This window comes from Lathamus discolor, chromosome 6, assembly GCF_037157495.1.
Source record: "Lathamus discolor isolate bLatDis1 chromosome 6, bLatDis1.hap1, whole genome shotgun sequence".
NCBI lineage: Eukaryota > Metazoa > Chordata > Aves > Psittaciformes > Psittacidae > Lathamus > Lathamus discolor.
Window position 1 is genome coordinate 59,942,168 of NC_088889.1, and position 19,677 is coordinate 59,961,844.

At 35.6% G+C, this 19,677-nt stretch overlaps 1 protein-coding gene across 3 annotated transcripts in view; it reads left to right on the plus strand.

The window, feature by feature from the left end:
* USP47 (ubiquitin specific peptidase 47) overlaps window positions 1-19,677 on the plus strand; it is a 56,796-nt gene that overhangs the window by 17,282 nt on the left and 19,837 nt on the right. For 2 of the 3 annotated variants that reach the window (XM_065683069.1, XM_065683071.1), the window contains exons 2-14: window positions 1,162-1,365; window positions 2,301-2,417; window positions 3,540-3,678; window positions 5,291-5,387; window positions 5,912-6,057; window positions 6,874-6,953; window positions 7,821-7,970; window positions 14,025-14,120; window positions 14,212-14,364; window positions 15,764-15,931; window positions 17,252-17,383; window positions 18,276-18,352; window positions 18,668-18,723. In XM_065683069.1, the coding sequence (XP_065539141.1) occupies window positions 1,162-1,365; window positions 2,301-2,417; window positions 3,540-3,678; window positions 5,291-5,387; window positions 5,912-6,057; window positions 6,874-6,953; window positions 7,821-7,970; window positions 14,025-14,120; window positions 14,212-14,364; window positions 15,764-15,931; window positions 17,252-17,383; window positions 18,276-18,352; window positions 18,668-18,723 (1,615 nt within the window). The remainder of the gene's footprint in view (window positions 1-1,161; window positions 1,366-2,300; window positions 2,418-3,539; window positions 3,679-5,290; window positions 5,388-5,911; window positions 6,058-6,873; window positions 6,954-7,820; window positions 7,971-14,024; window positions 14,121-14,211; window positions 14,365-15,763; window positions 15,932-17,251; window positions 17,384-18,275; window positions 18,353-18,667; window positions 18,724-19,677) is intronic. The other variant, XM_065683070.1, reaches the window with a different exon arrangement.

Sequence of the window (19,677 nt, forward strand, 5' to 3'; positions counted from 1 at the left end):
GTCATCTTTGTTGTGAGTTTGGTTGTGTAGAAATAAAGGGATGCTTAAGTTGTTTAGATATTCTTTGCAGTTCTTTATTCTCCAGAAGGTGCTTATGACATGGCTTACAGTTTTAGTGTGAACACATTTCTTGCTGTTTCTTAGTGTTTTTATCCACTGAAAATCATGCATATTGCATGGGGTTTTTTTTGGCTTTCTAGGTTATGTGCTCTCTAGCTGTGAACTGAGATTTGGGTGTTCTGACAGGTATTACTGATGTGTTGTGTGTTAAGAGCTGAAAAGGCCAAGTCCTTGGGGACTGATGCTTCCTTTTACTGACCTGATACTTCTGTGTGTGACCTGTATGTAAATATTAATTATTCCTTACTGTTCTACAGCTTTGGATAATTGAGAGAATTAATTGTTTGTGCTGACATCTTTGTCTTCCTGGATTTCCAGTTTTGGAAGATGTTGGGAAAATGTAATTTTCTTGAGTTACCTGGGTCCATAAAATTTTAGTACTAATCCATTGCTACCTTCATTCAAGATTGTTACTTTTTTTTGTTATTTCAGGTATATCAAAATTGCTGTTTAAAATCTCATTTTGTCTAGTAGCCATTTGGCAACATTAATTTTCTTTGTTCAGGCAGAAGAATTTCTCCTGTGACTCCTGCAGCAATGGATTTAGTAGAAGAAAGTTGGGGGCTTGGTTGCTATTTGTTTAATGGTCAGCTTCGAAGATTATTTGGAAGCTTGCAGATCTGGTTTGCTTTCCTAAAAGTCACAAAAGGTGTACTTCTACCTCAGCAGGATTTATGATCATGTCAAAGCAAAATATGAGCTTGAAGTGATGATATGAAAGCCTCTTCGTCTTGTGAAACAGTTTTTCTGTCTGCTTACTGGCTGAAATTCTATGCTGAACTTGAGCAGTTTATCTCTCTACAAAGTGATCCACCCATACAAATTCCTTCTTTAAAAACAGAGCTTGTTTTTACATGTGTTTTCCAAAATTGGAAGTTTCTAATTTTCTTACGCTTGCTTTGAAAAATAAAACTCCAGTTTTAGGATCTTTAGGTTGTAAAAGTATACTGTATTTTATAGGTGAAGTCTTGTTTTGATTTTTCAACTAAACTCCAAAATGCATTAACTTCACTTACGAATTGGTGCCTGCTGTCATTTCAGGTGGAAAGTGCAGCTGAGGAACCCAGGGTACTGTGTATAATACAAGATACCACAAATTCCAAGACAGTGAATGAACGTGTTACATTGAACCTGCCAGCTTCCACACCACTTAAAAGGCTGTTTGAAGATGTGGCTTTAAAAGTGGGCTATGTGAATGGAACTTTCGATTTAATGTGGGGGAATGGAGATAGTGTAAATGATATGGTATGGCAAAAGTGCTTTTTATTTTCTCCTGAAAGCAAACATTTGAATCTTCGCATTATAGAAAAGTGCTACCTGTATTGCTTAGTGCTCATTTAGTTGCTGTAAAAATCTGTTCTCATTGAAGTCCCATAAAAATTTGTAGTAGGTGCATCAGGCAAACACCAGTATTTTGATTTGAGTGATTTTTATTGTGTTGTATCTGCATTTTAGTTTCAAAGTGTGTGCTTAATTGATATGTGTTTAATCATTAAACAAAAGAAACTAATATGGTCATTCACATGTAATGCTAGTTTTCATTATCAGTATGTATTTTTAATAATAGCCATGATAATTCATCTCCTTTGTTTCCCATGGTCTTGTTTGAGAAATGTTGTGTAGTGACTTTCAATGTTTTATACCCATTTTAATTTCTTATATATAAAAAAATATGTTTAATATCACACCTGTGCTTTATTGTGAATCGGTGTTGGTTTTAGTTAATACGATTTCTATAGATACACCTAGAAAACTTTGTAAGATTCTGAAGAAATAGATCTTTATTTCAGGTTATGTTTATGCCTGCTGAAAGCATATTTTTATTGTTTAAAAATAAAGTGTATGCAAGCTATATAGGACATTAGATGTTACTGAAGTTCTACAAGAAACTTGTAGACCAGTGTCTTAACTCCTGAGTAGATGAACCAATTTCTGAGGATGACACTATATTGTAATACCTAACTTACACCATTTGTTAAACTGTTCCCAAGCTCTTTCAGTATTAATGACGGGTATATTTATAATGGATAGTTAGTTATTTTCATTTAATCTTAGTGGGTCAGGCGCTATTTAAAGCACTGTATTTGTACAGAATCTGTAAGTGTGTTTTAAATCTCTTAAAAAAGAAGCTTAGTTTGTGTGCCTTTTTTTTTTTTTTTTTTTTTTTAATTTTTTTTTAGCAGACTCCACTGGATCAGAACAGTGAAAAAACTGTTCTTGATGCTGGTTTTGAGCCAGGGAAGAAGAACTTCCTGCATTTGACAGAAAAAGATGGTGAGCAGCCTCATATAATGCCGGTAAGTCAAATTGTTACGTAAGCTGTACTGTTGGGAGGGGGGTGGGGAGAGATGTATGTTCTCTGAATTGCTCTTGTGAGCTTAGAAAATGAAATAAAATTGGGCTGTAAAAACAGGTCTTCAGGAACCTTCTTGACAGACTTTTAGACTACTATTTTATACTTCTAGATTTCTCCTGAGTAGGCCCAGTTCCATTAGTAGTAATGATTTGCTGCAACTTTTTATTCATGCTTGTCAAATATTTACGTAATGCTTGCTGTGAGTAATGTTCTAGGGTTATATAATTAATTAATCTTTGACATGTTTAGAGATAAGTCTTAACATTACAGGTTTAATCATACACCTAATCCTTTTCCTCTGGGTGTTTCAAAGCACTATTAGGTCACTGTGACAGGATTCTCAGAAGCGGCAGTCCTCTATCAACAGCAGTTACCCTCTTTCAAATTTACCCTTAAGGGGAAAAAAACCTTACACAAGAAGAGTTGTCAGTGTTGCTACAAGCAACTGTCTGACATTAAAAAAAATCTTGAAATTTCCTATTTGTCAAATACATGATGCAGTGAAAGATAAACACAGCTGCAGTTTACTTAAGGATTGGATAGACTAATGATGTATTAAGACTTATTATTTACTTCTCATGTCAGCATAATGCTGCCTACTTTAGCCTTTGTTACGGGTTTAATTCTATAAAATGGGAAAAAAACCCTTGTTTAAATAATTGTGCACAGAATCAGAATTTGCATGTGATTCTGAAAGAATACTGTAATTTTTATATCTGAAAAAAAATCTCATTCTATATTTCAGTGCAGAAAACTTGAGATGTAGGAGATACTAAATTGCAGACTTGCTTGTTTTATGTATTATAGTACTGTATTTGATTATACAATATTCTAAAGGGCATTTGCTTCCACTGATGTAAAGAGCGATTTCACAAGGTTTAAGAATTGGAAGAGCAGAATGAAAGCTACACAAGCAACTGTATATCTGCAAATTTGTAAAATTTGTGTGATATACTTAGCAAAATTGATTTCTTAGCCATGAGAGAAAGTAAAATTTGTAGTTGCTTCAGTAGAAATTTGTTGTCTAATTTTTGCATAAAACCAGCATATTTTATGTTTTCAGGAGGAGTCGGGTACAACGGATGACAGTGCACAAGACAGATTTATAGGCCCTCTTCCAAGAGAGGGCTCTGTTGGCTGTACCAGTGACTATGTCAGTCAAAGCTATTCTTATTCTTCAGTCCTGAGCAAATCGGAGACAGGTATAGTATTCTCTTGTAAAGGCAATGCTGATTTGTGATTATTTTAGCATATTTTGAAATAGCAGCACCAAGATTTTTGAAACAAATTGCAAATTACTTTAAAAAATCCATATCAGTACTATGTTTTCAATCATGTTTTCTATGATATTCTCATGTCACTTTGGGAATGGAAGTGCTCTATCCCATCCTTTCCTGATTTGGAACCATGCAGTTCAAACTCTCTGTCAGGGGCCCTCCTTTTCTGTATTAATCTGCTGCTGTAGTGTAGTTGAGTAGTCAGGATTGTATTACCAGAAGTACTCACCTCAAGCTGTGTGTTTACTCACACCTTAATGGGTACTTGACACTCAAGTTACAGAAGGGCCATTGCCAAATCTCTGCAGTCTGTGTTAACACAGTAAAGTTTTCCTACTGCAGCCCCCAGTTGCAGTTTCTCTGCCTGAACCATGATTCCCCAAGAGTTTCATCCCCCACTGCCTGGCTTACCACCAGTAAGCGGAGACACCCTCTGGAAGGGAAGCACAGCTCTGCCTCACGAGCAAGTGCCAGGGCAGGTCCCAGGAGGCTGGCTGGGTGCCTTTGTTGTGCAGTGGGGGGCAGGAGGAGACAGCAATTTACAGCTCAGGAATGAGTCTGATGAAATAAAACTGCTGATACTACTTTGTTGAACAGACACAAAGCGTTCATATCACACTGGTTCATGCACATTGAAGAATTTTTTGAGAGATAAGACAGTTTAGTTGTCACTTACCTTTTTTAATTTAATACTGTGAAAAGATGATCTGTATGGAGTAAGGTAATAAATAAAATACACAGTCTCTTCACAGAAAGTGTCTGTGTTTTTACATGGTGTAGTTAGCTGCCTTTTCATTACTGGTATAGAACTTCTTTTGTTGCTTTCTTTTTAATACTTACTAAGAGCTTCACAGTATAAATAGGCATGTTTAATTTCTTGCACTATGCTGCTTATCAGCTGTTCTTAATATTGCATATTTTGGAGAAAAAAATTACAGTAAGATGAATATAAGTAAATTCCCTTTTCAGCTACTAAAAATGGTACTGATCTTTACTAGCTGTTTTAATTCGTTATTATGGGAGGTTTGGGAAGATACATGTGTGAGGGCATGCTAGAGATTTATTTTTTTTATCTGTTTATAGTTCTAAGATGATAGTACAATGCAGATACAAATTTACATTATAACTAGGATGTTTCTAGTTGCCACCAGGCAGTAAGCGAGCAAGTACACAGTTGTTTCTTAAATTCTGATTTATTCTGTAAAATATTTAGATCTACTATTAAAATACATACAGTTACCTACATCTCCTTTGGTGCAGTAGTCAACATTAAGTGTGGTTATTATTGTGAAACGTAATTCATCATCACTAAAATAACTTCCTGTCATTCAAGGAAATTACTTGTTGTGTAAACTGTTACTCTGTATTCCTCTCAGAAATGAGCAATTGTAGTTTTCCCTCAATTTTTATAGTGTAAATAACAGATGGATGCAGTTCTTAAATAAGAATTCTCATGGAACTGTTTTCTTGTTAAATGTTTTAAAGTGACGTCCTATCTTTCTGTGTTATTTCCATCTCATTCTTCCTGTGTTTCTAGGTTATGTGGGGCTAGTAAATCAAGCAATGACTTGCTACTTGAACAGCCTTCTGCAAACACTTTTCATGACTCCTGAATTTAGAAATGCATTATATAGGTGAGTATGTAGAATAAAAAACTGTTCTTACCTTTATGCTCGTATATATTGGTAGGAGATACTTTTGAATTTCTCCTGTCAAAATTTATTTGTTTGGACACTGAAAAGCATCCTTGAGGACAAAGGAGGTATATTTCTAATTTATATCTGCTGAAAGTTTTCAGAATTTTATTAAAAGACTAAGATAACATTGCTGATCGTGACATAGACAAGCTTTTTAAAGGATTTTTCCCATCTGGAAAATGTTGAAGTAAAGTTTGAAGTGCAGTTCATGTCTGGATTTGTGCAGTGAATAGCTTAAAAATTATTTTCATTTCTTTGTGTTAGATTAGTACACTTAAAGACTAGCATTGTCGTTTACTGTACAAACGGAAAGCAATTTCGTTTGACTTTTACCAAGAAACAGGGCTGCAGTTAACCTTTCTAATCTGGCCAAACTCTTCAAATGTAATAAATGCTTATTTAAATGCCTTTTTGAGTAATGTTTTCAAAGCATTTTTAATTATCAAATATCTCGTGAATAGATGGGAATTTGAAGAATCTGAAGAGGATCCTGTGACGAGTATCCCCTACCAGCTTCAAAGACTGTTTGTTTTACTGCAAACCAGCAAAAAAAGAGCAATTGAAACCACAGATGTTACACGGAGTTTTGGATGGGATAGTAGTGAGGGTAATATGCAGCTATTAAGCTTGTGTGATTTGCTTCAGCACCTGCCCATTATGGGCTTGAACTACTTACTGTTGATGGGGAAAAATAGCAGAATAATTGACAACAATTATCGGAATCCTCTTTTTTCAATGAAAACAAAATAGCCTAAAGAGGTACTTTGTTGTGGTGTGTATTAGATTTTTAAAGAAATTGTGTCTGTGAGTTTTAGGCTGTTCAGGTAAAAAGAATTATATTTTTGTCATTGAACTAACATTGCAGTTGATTTTTTTTTTTCTTTTCCTAAAGAAGTAGCTCTTCAAAGAACTTGCATCTGTTTTGAATTATGAATGTCAAATCCATGTTTCCTTAAGTAGAAGATAATATGGATAATTCCATAAAATCAAGCACTTTTTGTCTTTTTGACACTTGTATAGTGTAATTTTGCCCCATAACCAGCTGATTTTTCCGTGGAATAATCACATGATGATAAGGAGTTAAAAATTGAGTTCTAGAGAATAAACACAAAGTGGGAAGCTTTGAACCAGTTTATTTCATAACAGTGCATATTAGCATTTCTGTATCTTTTACATATTCTTGCTTATGTACATAATTCTTGTTCATGCATAAACTTGTGAGCATGTTGGCCAACCATTTTTGTGACTTAACAGGCAGCTGCTTGTGGAATTGAACGCTGGCCTAACAGTGAATAATGTAGTGAATAATAGGAACAGACTTAAACAAATGGGTAGCTTTTTAGGAAGTATTCTCAGACTATGGTTAGTATTGTGGCTATTAACGTCTCTTGTTTTAATTAAGATTAATTTCATTGTTTGGCAGCTTGGCAGCAGCATGATGTACAGGAGCTTTGTAGAGTCATGTTTGATGCTTTGGAGCAGAAGTGGAAGCAAACAGAACAGGTAAGTGTATAAAAAACTTTCTTTCGTTCATTCAGTGGTGTAGTATTGCTTTTGGGTTTTGTTGGGTGTCCTGGGTTCAGCTGTTAAGTTATTTTTCTCCTTCTTAGTAGTTAGTGCAGTGCCGTGTTTTTTAACAATGATTTTCAAAAATGTTAACTGAGTTTTAAATACCAAGTTATTGAGGGTCTGCAGTAGTTGCCAGTTTTCTTGTTTGACGCAGTAGTTAAGCTACTGTAATGTACAACTTCCAAGAGTGTGTTGCTTATGTTTTCCTTCCCAATTAAAAGTGGAATATTCTGAACTCTGGATACTTAATCTTCATTTGAAGCACAGAAAATGGTTGTGTAACTCCTGTGATATCTTCCTTGCTGCCGGTATTTATTAGGCTATGTTGTGGGCTCTTGAAGCTCAAGCCCACTCTCTTAATGTAGGAGAAAATATATTCACAACATGTGCTGTGTTCTGATAATGGAGAACTTGTAGGCTAGTTTTCGGTTTTGTAGATTGACAAGTACTTCCTTCATCTTTCTGCACCTATCTCTGGAGACACGGGGAGGGTCTGCAGAATCAGTCTGTTAACAATGTCTTCAAGATCAGATGTGGTTTTAAAACACAAACTTCAGTAGTCACTTTTAAGATATGACTGTCAGGTACACTGTGAAGCTTTATATAATGTGGTTTGAAAAGCTCAGTGTGTTTTGTGATATGGTGGGGGAGGGTAAAATGAGATCAGGAGGTAGATGCTGGGGAATGGTATAAATGTGTAGCTATGCGATTAAGACTTAGTTTTAAAAAGCCATTGTTCTGTTCAGGAAGAATGTTCTGTTTTGTTTGTTTAAAGTTCTGTGGAATATCTGTTTGTTTCAGGCTGATCTTATAAATCAACTGTATCAAGGCAAACTGAAGGACTATGTAAGATGTCTAGAATGTGGCTATGAAGGCTGGAGAATTGACACTTACCTGGATATTCCTTTGGTCATCCGGCCCTATGGCTCCAACCAGGCGTTTGCTAGCGTGGTGTGTACTATTATGCTGACTAATAGTGCATCCATACACACATAGAATACATAATGCGACAGTGGTATAATTTGTTACATGGTAAGTATCATCCTAGATACTCCATCTTGGGGTGTTCGTCTTTGTGCAGTGAACCAGCTAGCAAGTTCTAGAAGATTTATTTTTTTGGCTTTTTGGTTTATTTTTTTTCGTTTGGTTTGGTTTGTTTTTTATTTCTTTTGCCCTTCAATGAGTCCTACTGGTGCATGTATAAGGGGAGGGGAAATGCAACTTTATTGCCTTAAGGCTGCAGTAATCAATTATTTGCTTACTGATAAAATTTTCAGTATTTACTTGAGATTTTTATGATATCACAAAGTTTTATTTGGGTTGTTATCTTTATTGGCACATCTGCTAAATTTTCATAGCACTGTTGAAAGTCTTAGTTGAAAGAACAGAATGTCGATTTAAAATATTTAGTTGCCATGTTGTTGCTGTGCTTTTTAAAGTTCACTTCTCAAATACCATATGCTTTTAGTAAGCTAATAGTAATAAATACTATCATACACTATTGTTCTCTTTTGCTCCAACATTACTGATGTTGGCAAGCATATATATTGATTAGTAGATCTGTGGAAGTCTTCTTTTATCTTTTCAACCCCCTGAAAAGAAGTGATGGCAAACTCTGAAATTCCATTGTTGTGGATTAAAATACCAGTACTATGGATGAAGTTGTGAGAGAGAATAATTTTACACAACAAGTGTTTGTTTAATTGGCTTACTAGGTTTATTATATATAAGTATTTTTCTTTTTGTATTTAGTATTCTGGCAGTATTTTTCAAGTGCTTATAGTCAGTAATTCTTAACGGTTCTGTTAAGAATTGTTAGAATTAGGTTAAACTGCAGTGTAGGTTCAAAGTACTTTGCTATTCAAAGTTGTAAAGTACAATATTGAAAAGTATTAAGGATGAGAGACATTGATCTCACAGAAGGGATTCAAGTTACTGAAGTCCTTTGACTTTTAAAGGTTGTATTAAAACGTTTAAAACTATCCAGCTAATTGAAGCTGTATTGATACAGATTAATATTTTATGTGTATGGCTTCCTATTTTACCTTTTAATTTCTAGAAGTACTTCCTAAATTGATTTTTTTGTTGTCGTTTTTATTCAATAATGAGATTTTTACAGTCTCCGAAAGTAATGAAAATTATTCAGTGTGTGTAGCTGTATTTGGCATTTAACAATGCATTGTATGTGTGTCTCAAACTGAGAATTTTTTTACTTAAGTAGAGATGAGTGTAGTGGAATGCAAAAAATTAAAACCCAAACAAATAAAAAAACCCAACAAACTTTTATATTTGTAAAAACACAGCTTGAACAATTGAGAACTTAAAACATCAGATTACTTCTAGTAGTATTTGATATTTCTTCCGTAAATCAGCATTTACTGGGTTTACCACACTGAGGAAGGGTTTTAAGATTTTTGTACAGTTACATGGTTGCCACTTGTATTGATGCTTCAATTTTTGAACTTTTTTGATTCCTATTCTGATTATATTCAGTTGATTCTCCTCCCTGCATTTGTACTATCTATAGCAGATGTAATTTTTAGTTTTGTAGTCTTCAACAGTGGGGAGATATGGAGGATACTTGCTTTTGGAGAAGGGAAAAATCGCCTGTTTCTAAATGGAATTCTCTGAAGGTAGTATCCTCCATTGATCCATAGATGATGGTGATATAGTAGGTGTAGGTAAAAGGGTATGAGTGAGAGATCAAAAACTTCACACATGCGCTAATAGGGCTTATAGAAGGGAATGTAAAACTTTTTAGACCTTGCTAGTCAGCTCCTGAGGGAACTTGCAGCAGGCGATACAACCCAAGATAGGGGATCTAAGGAGGATACTACCTTCAAAGAACTCTAGTTAGAGGTAAGTGATTTTCCATTACTTTCTAATAAGAGAGAATGGATGTATGAGCTAAAGAAAGGTTAATCTGTAGATTGCAATATTAAAGTGTATTATCCCACTGTTCGACATTGTGTACTATCAAAAAAATGTAGATACCTGATCTGTTGCATTTATCTATAAATATATGTGTATTACTTCAGAATACTTGGGGACATTGATGAGGTGGGAAGGATAATGTTACGCTTTCTTTATTTCCTAGTATTAACTAATTCTGAAATTCTTCAGTGTGTTCTTAAGGTTTGTGTTTTGATTTTTTTTTTTTTTTTTTTTCTCCTTACCCCAAGTTCCTGTAGTAAGACTGCATAGCTACAAACTCATTAGGCAGCTCTGGGCTACTGGGATCTTGTTAGTATGTATCTCAAGTTAGTTTCTCAAAAAGTACTTAAACTGTCTGCATTGTTCAAAGGCATGGTTTAAAAAAACCCACCTGAATTAGTATTTTCTTGAGATCAATAGTAGATACATAAAAATATGTAGCTTATTTTAAGGGAGGTAAGCAGGAGCAGCAATTCACATACTGATCTCAAGGTACTAGTATCTTTTGTTTAGACACTTGAATTTACCAGCAGTAGACATAAGCTAAATTTATTTTTTTTTTGACTGCAAAACATGAAAGAATTTTCAAGGTGAAGAACAGCTGAGAGGAGTGGGCTGCAGTGGGGAACTCGCTGGCACGCTGAAACCACGTTACTAGAAATCAGTGGAAATGGCTTTCTAATAGCAGAAGACTAGTAGTAATGCAAGTACTCGGGACATGTAGCAAGTACAGTTCTGTTTCGTTAAGTGTTGTTAGTTTCCACCATCTTTTGTATGTTAGCTGTTCCTTTTAGTGCATAACTATGCATACAAGTATAGACCTTTTTTGGGCAGAAATTAATTTGGACTTCTGTGTGAACTTACTTTGTGGTGTCATTGCTGAACTAAAACTTTTGAAGGCAGAATATGGATGATGTGATATTTACTTTTTCTAAGCTAGATTGGTAACAGCAAGGTCTCGTAATTTTAGTTGAGTATATTGTTTGAACATGGGAAGACTAGCCAAGCTCTGAAAATCCAAGGTGGAAGTTAGTTTCCTGGTTTTTCCAAGAACAGTTTTGCCCAGTTGTTATTTATTGTCTTAAGTTTTCATGAAAGTTCTACTGTTCCTATTCACAGGTTTAACAAACTTGCACATTTACAAATGCTTGCAGTAAAATACCTGTGAAACTACTGACTATATCATAATGCAGTTTTGTGGAGAAGGGTGTCTCTGAAGAGCCTGTCTTTAGCCAGACAATTATTAGTTTGAACTCTTTGTTAGGGAATTTCATTATGCTATGTGTTATAAGTCTCCTAATCAAGATATTAAAAACTAGATATACTTAGAACTTCGGTGGACAAGGCCCTGAGCAGTTTGCTATAAGTTGGTCCTCCTTTAAATAGGGAGTTTAGGATCAGATGATCTCAGGAAGTCTCTTTCAGCCTGTCTTGTTCTTTTGATTCCGTGAACTGAAAAAAAGTTTATCTAAATAGCCTTTGTCATTTATGGTGTATAGTAAAGTGTATGTGTGTGTTGGGCATGTTGAAAATGATTAGTAGCTTTAAGGCTGCGTAATAGTTACCTCTTTGAAGATAACTTCAAAGGTAACAGTTACTATAAAATAGAGTTGTCATGTGATAGGTTGTGCAGTGTAGAAGCTTTGTCACTGTTTTTGCTGAGTAAACAGAGTAGAAAATGGTGAACTGCATTAGATCAGGAATTGTATTAAGAAACATCCTAATCAGCAGAACTGATTTCCGTGTAAAGATTATATAGGAGAAAACTGGAGGAGACACAAATGAGTAAACCTTAGGAACAGTATTGTTTCCCATAAAAGGTTTGAAAAGCACATGGCTATTCATAGAGCTCAAAAATAATGGAGTTCTCAAGAGTTTTAATCGGGTTTTTCAAAGCACAGCTTGCTATGTGTGGTAAGGAGTGAACTGCAAAAGTACTGTAATAATACTTCGTTCAGTTTTGGGGACACTGAAGGATGATTACTTTTTTCCCATATGTAAAAATGTATGTTTTCTTGTTAAATTGCACATCACATGAGACTGTTACATAATCATTTACATTCCATCATTTGTATTTTCCCATTCATTCGTATTCCTGTTGATGCAGGAATCGTAACTTTACAGTCAAAATATATTTTTGTTGTCTTAATTGGCATTTGATTCGTCAGAGAGAGTTCTGTGGTCATTATGGGATATTTTCTATGTTGGCTATTAACTTCTCTGCTTTCATTTAAGTAGTTCTGAATATTAATTCCTTAACTAGTTTACAGAATAGTAAAAATACAGTAATGTTTCTTCCCCTTTTTAAGCAGGGTTATAACTTTCTTAGTCTTCTTTCTTACTTAAGAAAATTATTCTTATATTTTAAAATGACATTTCTCACATTGCAGTGCATAATCTGACTAACCATCAGCTATTTGTTGCCCTTGACTCAAAAGCAACTTGGCCTCTGTAACATTTAGAAAGTGAATATATAGACAACAGTTCAGTTCAGACTAAAATGTTTTCGCATGTCTGGAGAGCGTATCTGTGCTTAAGAGCTGTGATTTCAGGGCTGTTCAAAGGCTTTTCTGGCTGGATCAAAAGATATTAAAGTGAGATGACTGCCTTCAAGGTACAGTTGTTCTATTGAATTTGTCACATTTTTAGTTTGTGAGTAGTTGTTACCTGAAATACTGTTCCTTTTAGAAAAGTCCTTTCCCCTGGAATAGCAGCAGGGCTTTTAAAAAACTTTCATTTTATCATTGTTCTTTGCTACTTCCCTGAGTTTTCAGAAAGAAAGGAGGGAGAAGGGAAGAATTTGAGGCTTTTTGAAGAACTTGGCATATCCTTGATTTCCTCCCAAACTGTGACTTGCCAAACAACATGATTTAGATAGTAATCTTCAGTCTGTGCCGGTCATATTATATTTGCTGAGTTTACTCTGCCCAATTAAAGCTCCTTCTCACTTAGCCAGACATCAGGGAACAGCTACAGTTCATTGTAAGAGAGAGTGATTTTAAAAACATTGTTTCTGTAGATTTTAATTAAACTGAGTGTTTAAATGTGCAAATTGTATCTGTTTTCACCTCTGTAAGTGAACAGAAAACTTCTGGTTTTCACCTGGTTTCTGGTTCAGAAACCCAGATCTTATTGGCTTGCATGCTGACTGGATTAAAGGTTATAACATTTAAAATCTCTGGGTAATATTATTCACTGAACCCATCTCAATATTCTTAGTGAATTTTGATTGAGCAAATTTGTTCTCAAATATATACAACTTATGTTTAATATCATTGTTGCAAATTGTGTTGGAGGAGGACTTGTGATCAGTTTGGTATTTTGAATATTGTTTGCTGTAGAAAAAAGTAGAAATCATTGAGCCCCTCGATTATGCTCCGTCCCTGGAGCATTCTTCAAGGTCAGGTTGGACAGGGCCTTGGGTGACATAGTCTAGTGGGAGGTGTCCCTGCCCATGGCAAGGGGGTGGAAATAGAGATTTTGAGGTCCTTTTAAACGTAAACCATTCTGTGATTATTGACAGAACTTTTAGGCAGCTGTCAGAGGATAAAATTACAGTTCTTGGTCAGTTCCCTTGTGAGGTTTACATTAGGAAGCTAGTTTTATCTAGATGGTGTCTTTTGCGAAAAACTCCTCTTGAAATGCAGAACAACCATCTCAAAATTCTGGTAGAAGAGGGCCAAAGCAGGGTTAAAAAAATATGCTTGTTTTCAGAGCAGATGACTGAACAGACATGACTGAATGTGATGTGCAAGATAACAGGATTAAATGTCATTTTATGTTGTATGTTTATTAAAACAGACAATTTGGATTCACCAAATACTGAATGAATTATTGTTAGCAGTAATTGTGGTTTGACAGTTTAACTTTGGGCTGGGTTGAAAGGTTGGTTTCCCTTCATATTTTCCTGACTCTGTGTCTGTATCAAAGTTCATGTCAATCAAATTTTGATCATAGATTTAATTGAAGTAATTTTACGTGTTTGCAATCTCATAGTAAAATTGTAATTGTGATTTATACCTTCATAGTAAAACATTATTTAAAAATCAGGTAACATCTTTTTATTATTAGGAAGAAGCACTGCATGCTTTCATTCAGCCTGAGATTCTTGATGGCCCCAATCAGTATTTTTGTGAACGATGTAAGAAGAAATGTGATGCGAGGAAGGTAAAGACTGTCCAAATCATTTGCGGAAATTAGTTTTGGCAAATGAGCAATCGTGACAAAGGCAGCATAATCTTGTCTTTGCTTCATCTAGGGTCTGCGGTTCTTGCATTTTCCATACCTGCTGACATTACAGCTGAAGAGGTTTGACTTTGATTATACCACTATGCACAGAATTAAACTCAATGATCGAATGACTTTCCCTGAGGAGCTAGACATGAGTGTCTTCATTGATGTTGAAGATGAGGTAAAGTGTTTGGTCTTCAACTTTCTTAAAGTTTCTCATTAAGGAAATAAAAATGTCTAACAAACACATTTTAACAACACTCTTCTTGCACCTAAAATGTTCTTTAGCTATGACAATGTTTTAATTTGAAATTTTTATATCTGTCCATGTGGAATTTTGTCACGTTGAAAAACAGACATGTTCTAGTAACTGTATTGTTTCCATGCTTGCATAAAGAAGTTGTTTCTGATTTCTTACATCTTCACATAAGTGATTTAAACTATCAGGCTTCTGCATATACTGCAAATCCAGAATGAAACATATTTCCGAAACTTGTGTCTGAATCTGTTTTGGTCAAAAGAGGTAATACAAAGCTTTGGAACTGAATGTGGAAGTTGGCCCACATCACATGAGTGATGAATTCCTTCTGACTCACAGTGCTGTGTATGCTAGAAATGAGATTTTTAAAATTTTATTTTTCACTTTCATCTGCTGGCTTTTAACTCTTCTGGTTTTGGCTAAAATTCATGTGCAGTTGCATTCATCAAAAAGTACTTAATGTGCTTTCTGCATTAATGACTACATTTATTCCTCCAATTCTGTTCCTGAAAACATTATATCACTTTGCTAGCTTGTAGTGGTACAAGAAAAATACTGCATTGATATGCATATGGAAAGGCTTTTCTGACTCTCTACAAAGCTTGTTTTTTATGAAGTATAAGCAATTTGATACTCAAAGTGTTATTGGGAGGTATAAATGAGAATGGTGATTGATATGGGAGAACAGAACTTGAAACAAAACTAACTCTCAGAAAATTGAAAGAATTACCTGGAGGAAAAAGCATCAGGTAAGAGATAAATATAATGGCTTGTACTAAATGAAATGCATTCATGGTGTTGTTGACATCGTGCTTTTAGGCTAACGGAACACTAATCATTCTTACTATACCTCCACTCTGTGTCTAGTGACTTGAAATTTCATAGAAAACATCTTTTGACTGTGGATGAAAACATTTCCAGTTAAATCAGTTCTCATTAATAGGGCCGTGCGCAATCCAAATTGGGTTTGTTATCTGGTATTAGACTTACAGGTATTTAATTGAATTAACAAGGAAATGGAATAGGCTAGCTGTCCTGGGTTGAGCTAGTAACAAATACAATCTTGGCAAGTCTGAGGCCAGGTGATAATCATTCAGTTGCACACAAGACCGGAAAATACTGATCTAAGAGGTGGACTGAAGACAGTTTCTAACAGAAACAAGTCTGTTCTTGGTGCTAAATTGCAGAGATCTCTAGGGGTTTTGGGAGTTCCGTTGTTTTGCAGGTTGGGTTTTTTTTTATTTCACAAATTTATCGTTATTTCTTGTTATGTGTAACTTTAAATGTTGTTTAACGTTAGTATGTATGTCTTATTTTTAAGAAGTCTCCTCAGACTGAGAGTTGCACTGATAGTGGAGCTGAGAATGAAGGCAGTTGTCACAGTGATCAGATGAGCAATGATTTTTCTAATGATGATGGAGTTGATGAAGGAATCTGCCTTGAAAGCAATAGTGCAGCAGAAAGAATTTCTAAGGCTGGCAGTGAAAAGGTATGTTTAGAAAAATGTTGTACTGGCTTTGATTGAGATGGAGTTAATTTCCTTCATAGCAGCCTGTATGGTGCTGTTTTGGATTTGTGACTAAACCAGTGTTGGTAGCACACCAATGCGTTAGCTTTCTGAACAGTTTTACGCTGCATGAAGGCTTTCTCTGTTTCTCATTCTGCCTCTGTAATGAGTAGGACTAAGTGTGGGCATGAGTCTGGAAAGGGGGATACAGCTAGGATGGCTGATCTGAGTTGACCTGAATATCAGGTCAGATATTCAATGTTCATTCAGTCATCTTGTGTTAATATAAAGGAATCTAGCAGCAAGTCACTTGAGGACAGCAGTCATCCTTCTGTGGGACATAAATATCAGCAGAGATCTTAGAGAAACCTGATTGAGTTTTCTTGCCAATATAAAATTCATTAAAAATACTTGAGTTTTGTGGTAACGTCTACAGTGTGTCCTTCATGTGTTGTTATTCAGTGAACTCATCTGAAATTTGGCCAAAAGCTTATATTCAGACTTGTTAGGAAGCTGTTTGGCTGTAACTGTTACTTTGATAAATATTTAAAGGCTGAGTTGCATTTTAATCTGCACGTCTGTCTCTGTTTACCTTAAACTATTTGAAAGGATTTTTTGATAAATGTTCTGAATACTGTCAATCTTAGCTGGAAAAAAGAAAAATTAATAGACAGCCACTTGACTCAAACAGGGACAGTGCGTTGTAATGTGTCTAGTGCAAATGGCATGTCCTAGTATTGACAGTAGCTTTGTCCAGTTAATTCATACTAGTTGTTCTCACGGTAAACCAACTGTCAAGCCATGTTGGTACTTTCTTGGTTTGGATATCTTAATAATGGATGCAGTGTATGCTAAGGATTTGCAGAACACTTCCTCTGTGTAAACTGGAAATACTTAATTCTTTTAACATTTGTAAGAGTAATTATTGCTCAGTTTTATTTTTTAATGTATAGACAACATTGAAGGTATGTTCTTTGTACCCTTTATTTCCTTCCTTTTTATATATGGAAATAAGGGTTTATGATAGCAAACTCAGGGTCATGTGAGAGAAATTAATGGAGAGTGCTGATAAGCACTGAATGGCATGTTGCTGATTTGCAACTTACATTAAGGAGCAAAAAGCAATCTTCAGAGAATTCAGAGGAGTGTGGTAGCAAATAAGCCTTATCTATTTTATAATATAGAATTGTTTATGTAGTTGGGTTTAAAAATATTTGGGCTTTTATTGTCTAAAAGCTTTTATAAATGAACATTTGGTCACCTTTTTTTAATATGCATCACAACTTTCTCTTCTCTTCACAGAGTTCTTTACTGTATGAGCTGTTCTCTGTTATGGTTCATTCTGGAAGTGCTGCTGGTGGCCATTATTATGCCTGTATAAAATCTTTTAGTGACGACCAGTGGTACAGCTTTAATGATCAACATGTTAGCAAGGTAAAAATACTGGTTTTAGTTATCTCTTTACTCATAGATGAACTAGTAAGTTTCTGGTTTTCCATGTTATTTTTCACTTACATATAATGAAGCTGGGTTTATGCGTAGCTATTTCAAGCATGTACTTTGTTTCATATTCTCATCCTAATGTCCTGCCACATTCATGTATTTCACTCATTAGCTTAAGTGATTTATAGTAGGTTTATTTATTTATGTATGGGGTTTTGTGCATTGGGGTGTGGGGGGAATGTTTCTTGATGTTGAAGTGGGGGGATGGTGGTTCATAAAGGAGCCTTCATTTATGAGGGTGGTGAGGCACTGGAATGGTTTGCCCAGGGAAGTTGTGAATATGCAGTCCCTGGCAGTGTTCAAGGCCAGGTTGGACAGAGCCTTGGGTGAGATGGTTTAGTGTGAGGTGTCCCTGCCCATGGCAGGGGGGTTGGAACTAGATGATCTTAAGGTCCATTCCAACCCTAACTATTCTATGTACAGACCAGGCTGAATTTAGAATTTTGCCTTCTATATGAGTGAAGAAAATAGAGAAGTGTATCAGTAGATCTGTTGTAACCCAGATTGTGCTGTTAAACCTGTCCTGCTGGTGCCTTTCAGGTATTAATGTGTACCCATAACAAACATTATTGCAATCAAGAAAATGGATGCTGTGAAGTTCCTTAAAAAAAAAAAAAAAGCAAGCTTACTTGTGCTGTAAAATGAAGAGGCAGGTCATTGTGAAAGTGGGTTGGGCTGGGGTGTTTTTGCAGTCAGCAAATAAGCAGGAATATGAAAAAAATAGAATGATTAATATTGTGTGTTAATTGCCTTCCATTTTTCTTGATGAGAATGTGTCTTGTTTAATGGAAGTTTCTCAATCATTAAATTGATCTCCTCTTAGATAACTCAGGAAGATATTAAGAAAACGTATGGTGGATCTTCTGGAAGCAGAGGCTATTATTCCAGTGCTTTTGCTAGGTTAGTAGTACTGTAATACTACTTTTAATTCTGGTGGTGTTCTAGTGTAATCAAATGAATGGCCTAGATGGATGTGCTTAATGTGTTAGCTTGCAATTAATAGTAGAAGCTTCAAATAGTCATTATAACTATCCTCACTACTGTGTCAGTCATTAAAAGCATGCAATACTTACTTTTGAAAATCCCTCTTGGTTAGTGTATTGCTGAGATACATGTAACACAGGTCGTTACTGACAAAAAAAAGCAAAACTACTTTTGAAGTCAGTATTGTCCTCCTATCTGATAAATTCGTGTAACTGCTCTTTTCTCCACCAGCTCCACAAATGCATACATGCTGATATATAGGCTGAAGGATCCAACGAGAAATGCAAGTAAGTATGTTTTCCAGTTCTTAAGATTCTGTTGTGGAATAAGGAAGTCTTTTACATGTGCTGAGTACTAATTTTTGTGAAGATCATGGTATTGGTATTTTTAGGGCAAACTAAAGTAACTTCGATATGGGAAGCCTTCTTTTATAGCTTTTCATTACTCTTTTTATAGTAAACCTTTATGGATCATTATGAGATGGTCATGATTTTTATTTTTTTTTTTAATATTTTTGTATTGTGGAAATGAAAACCAGGTTTTTCACCTGGTGTTGTGGTTTAAGCCCAGCCAGCAACCCAGAACCACACAGCCGCTCGCTCACTCCCCCAGTTCCTCCCCCCATTCCTGGAGGGATGGGGACGAGAATCGAAAAAATGTAACTCCCACAGGTTGAGATAAGCACAGTCCAGTAACTAAGGTATAACACAAACCACTGCTGCTACCACCAATAATAATAATAATGATAAGAGAAATAATAAGGGAACAGAATACAACCACTCACCACCTGCCAACCGATACCCAACCCGACCTGAGCAGCAATCTGGGGCTTCCAGGTAATTGCCCCCAGTTTATATAGTGGGCACGACGTGCTGTGGTATGGAATATCTCTTTGGCTAGTTTGGGTCAGGTGTCCGGTCTTTGCTTCTTCTTGGCTTCACCTCCTCGCTTGCAGAGCATGAGACTCAGAAAGTCCTTGGCCAGAGAAGCATTACTGAGCAACAACTAAAAACATTGGTGTTATCAGCACTGTTCCCAGGCTGAAAGTCAGAAACACAGCACTGCACCAGCTACTAAGAAGGAAAAAAATTACTGCTACTGCTGAACCCAGGACACTGGGTGACACTGAATACACTGTCATGCTGTATAGTGTCATGATTCATAGTGGAATAAAAAAGATATTTCTTAAAAATGAGTATGTAAGAACTCCATAATGACAGTTTTACCTTAGAAACAGCCCT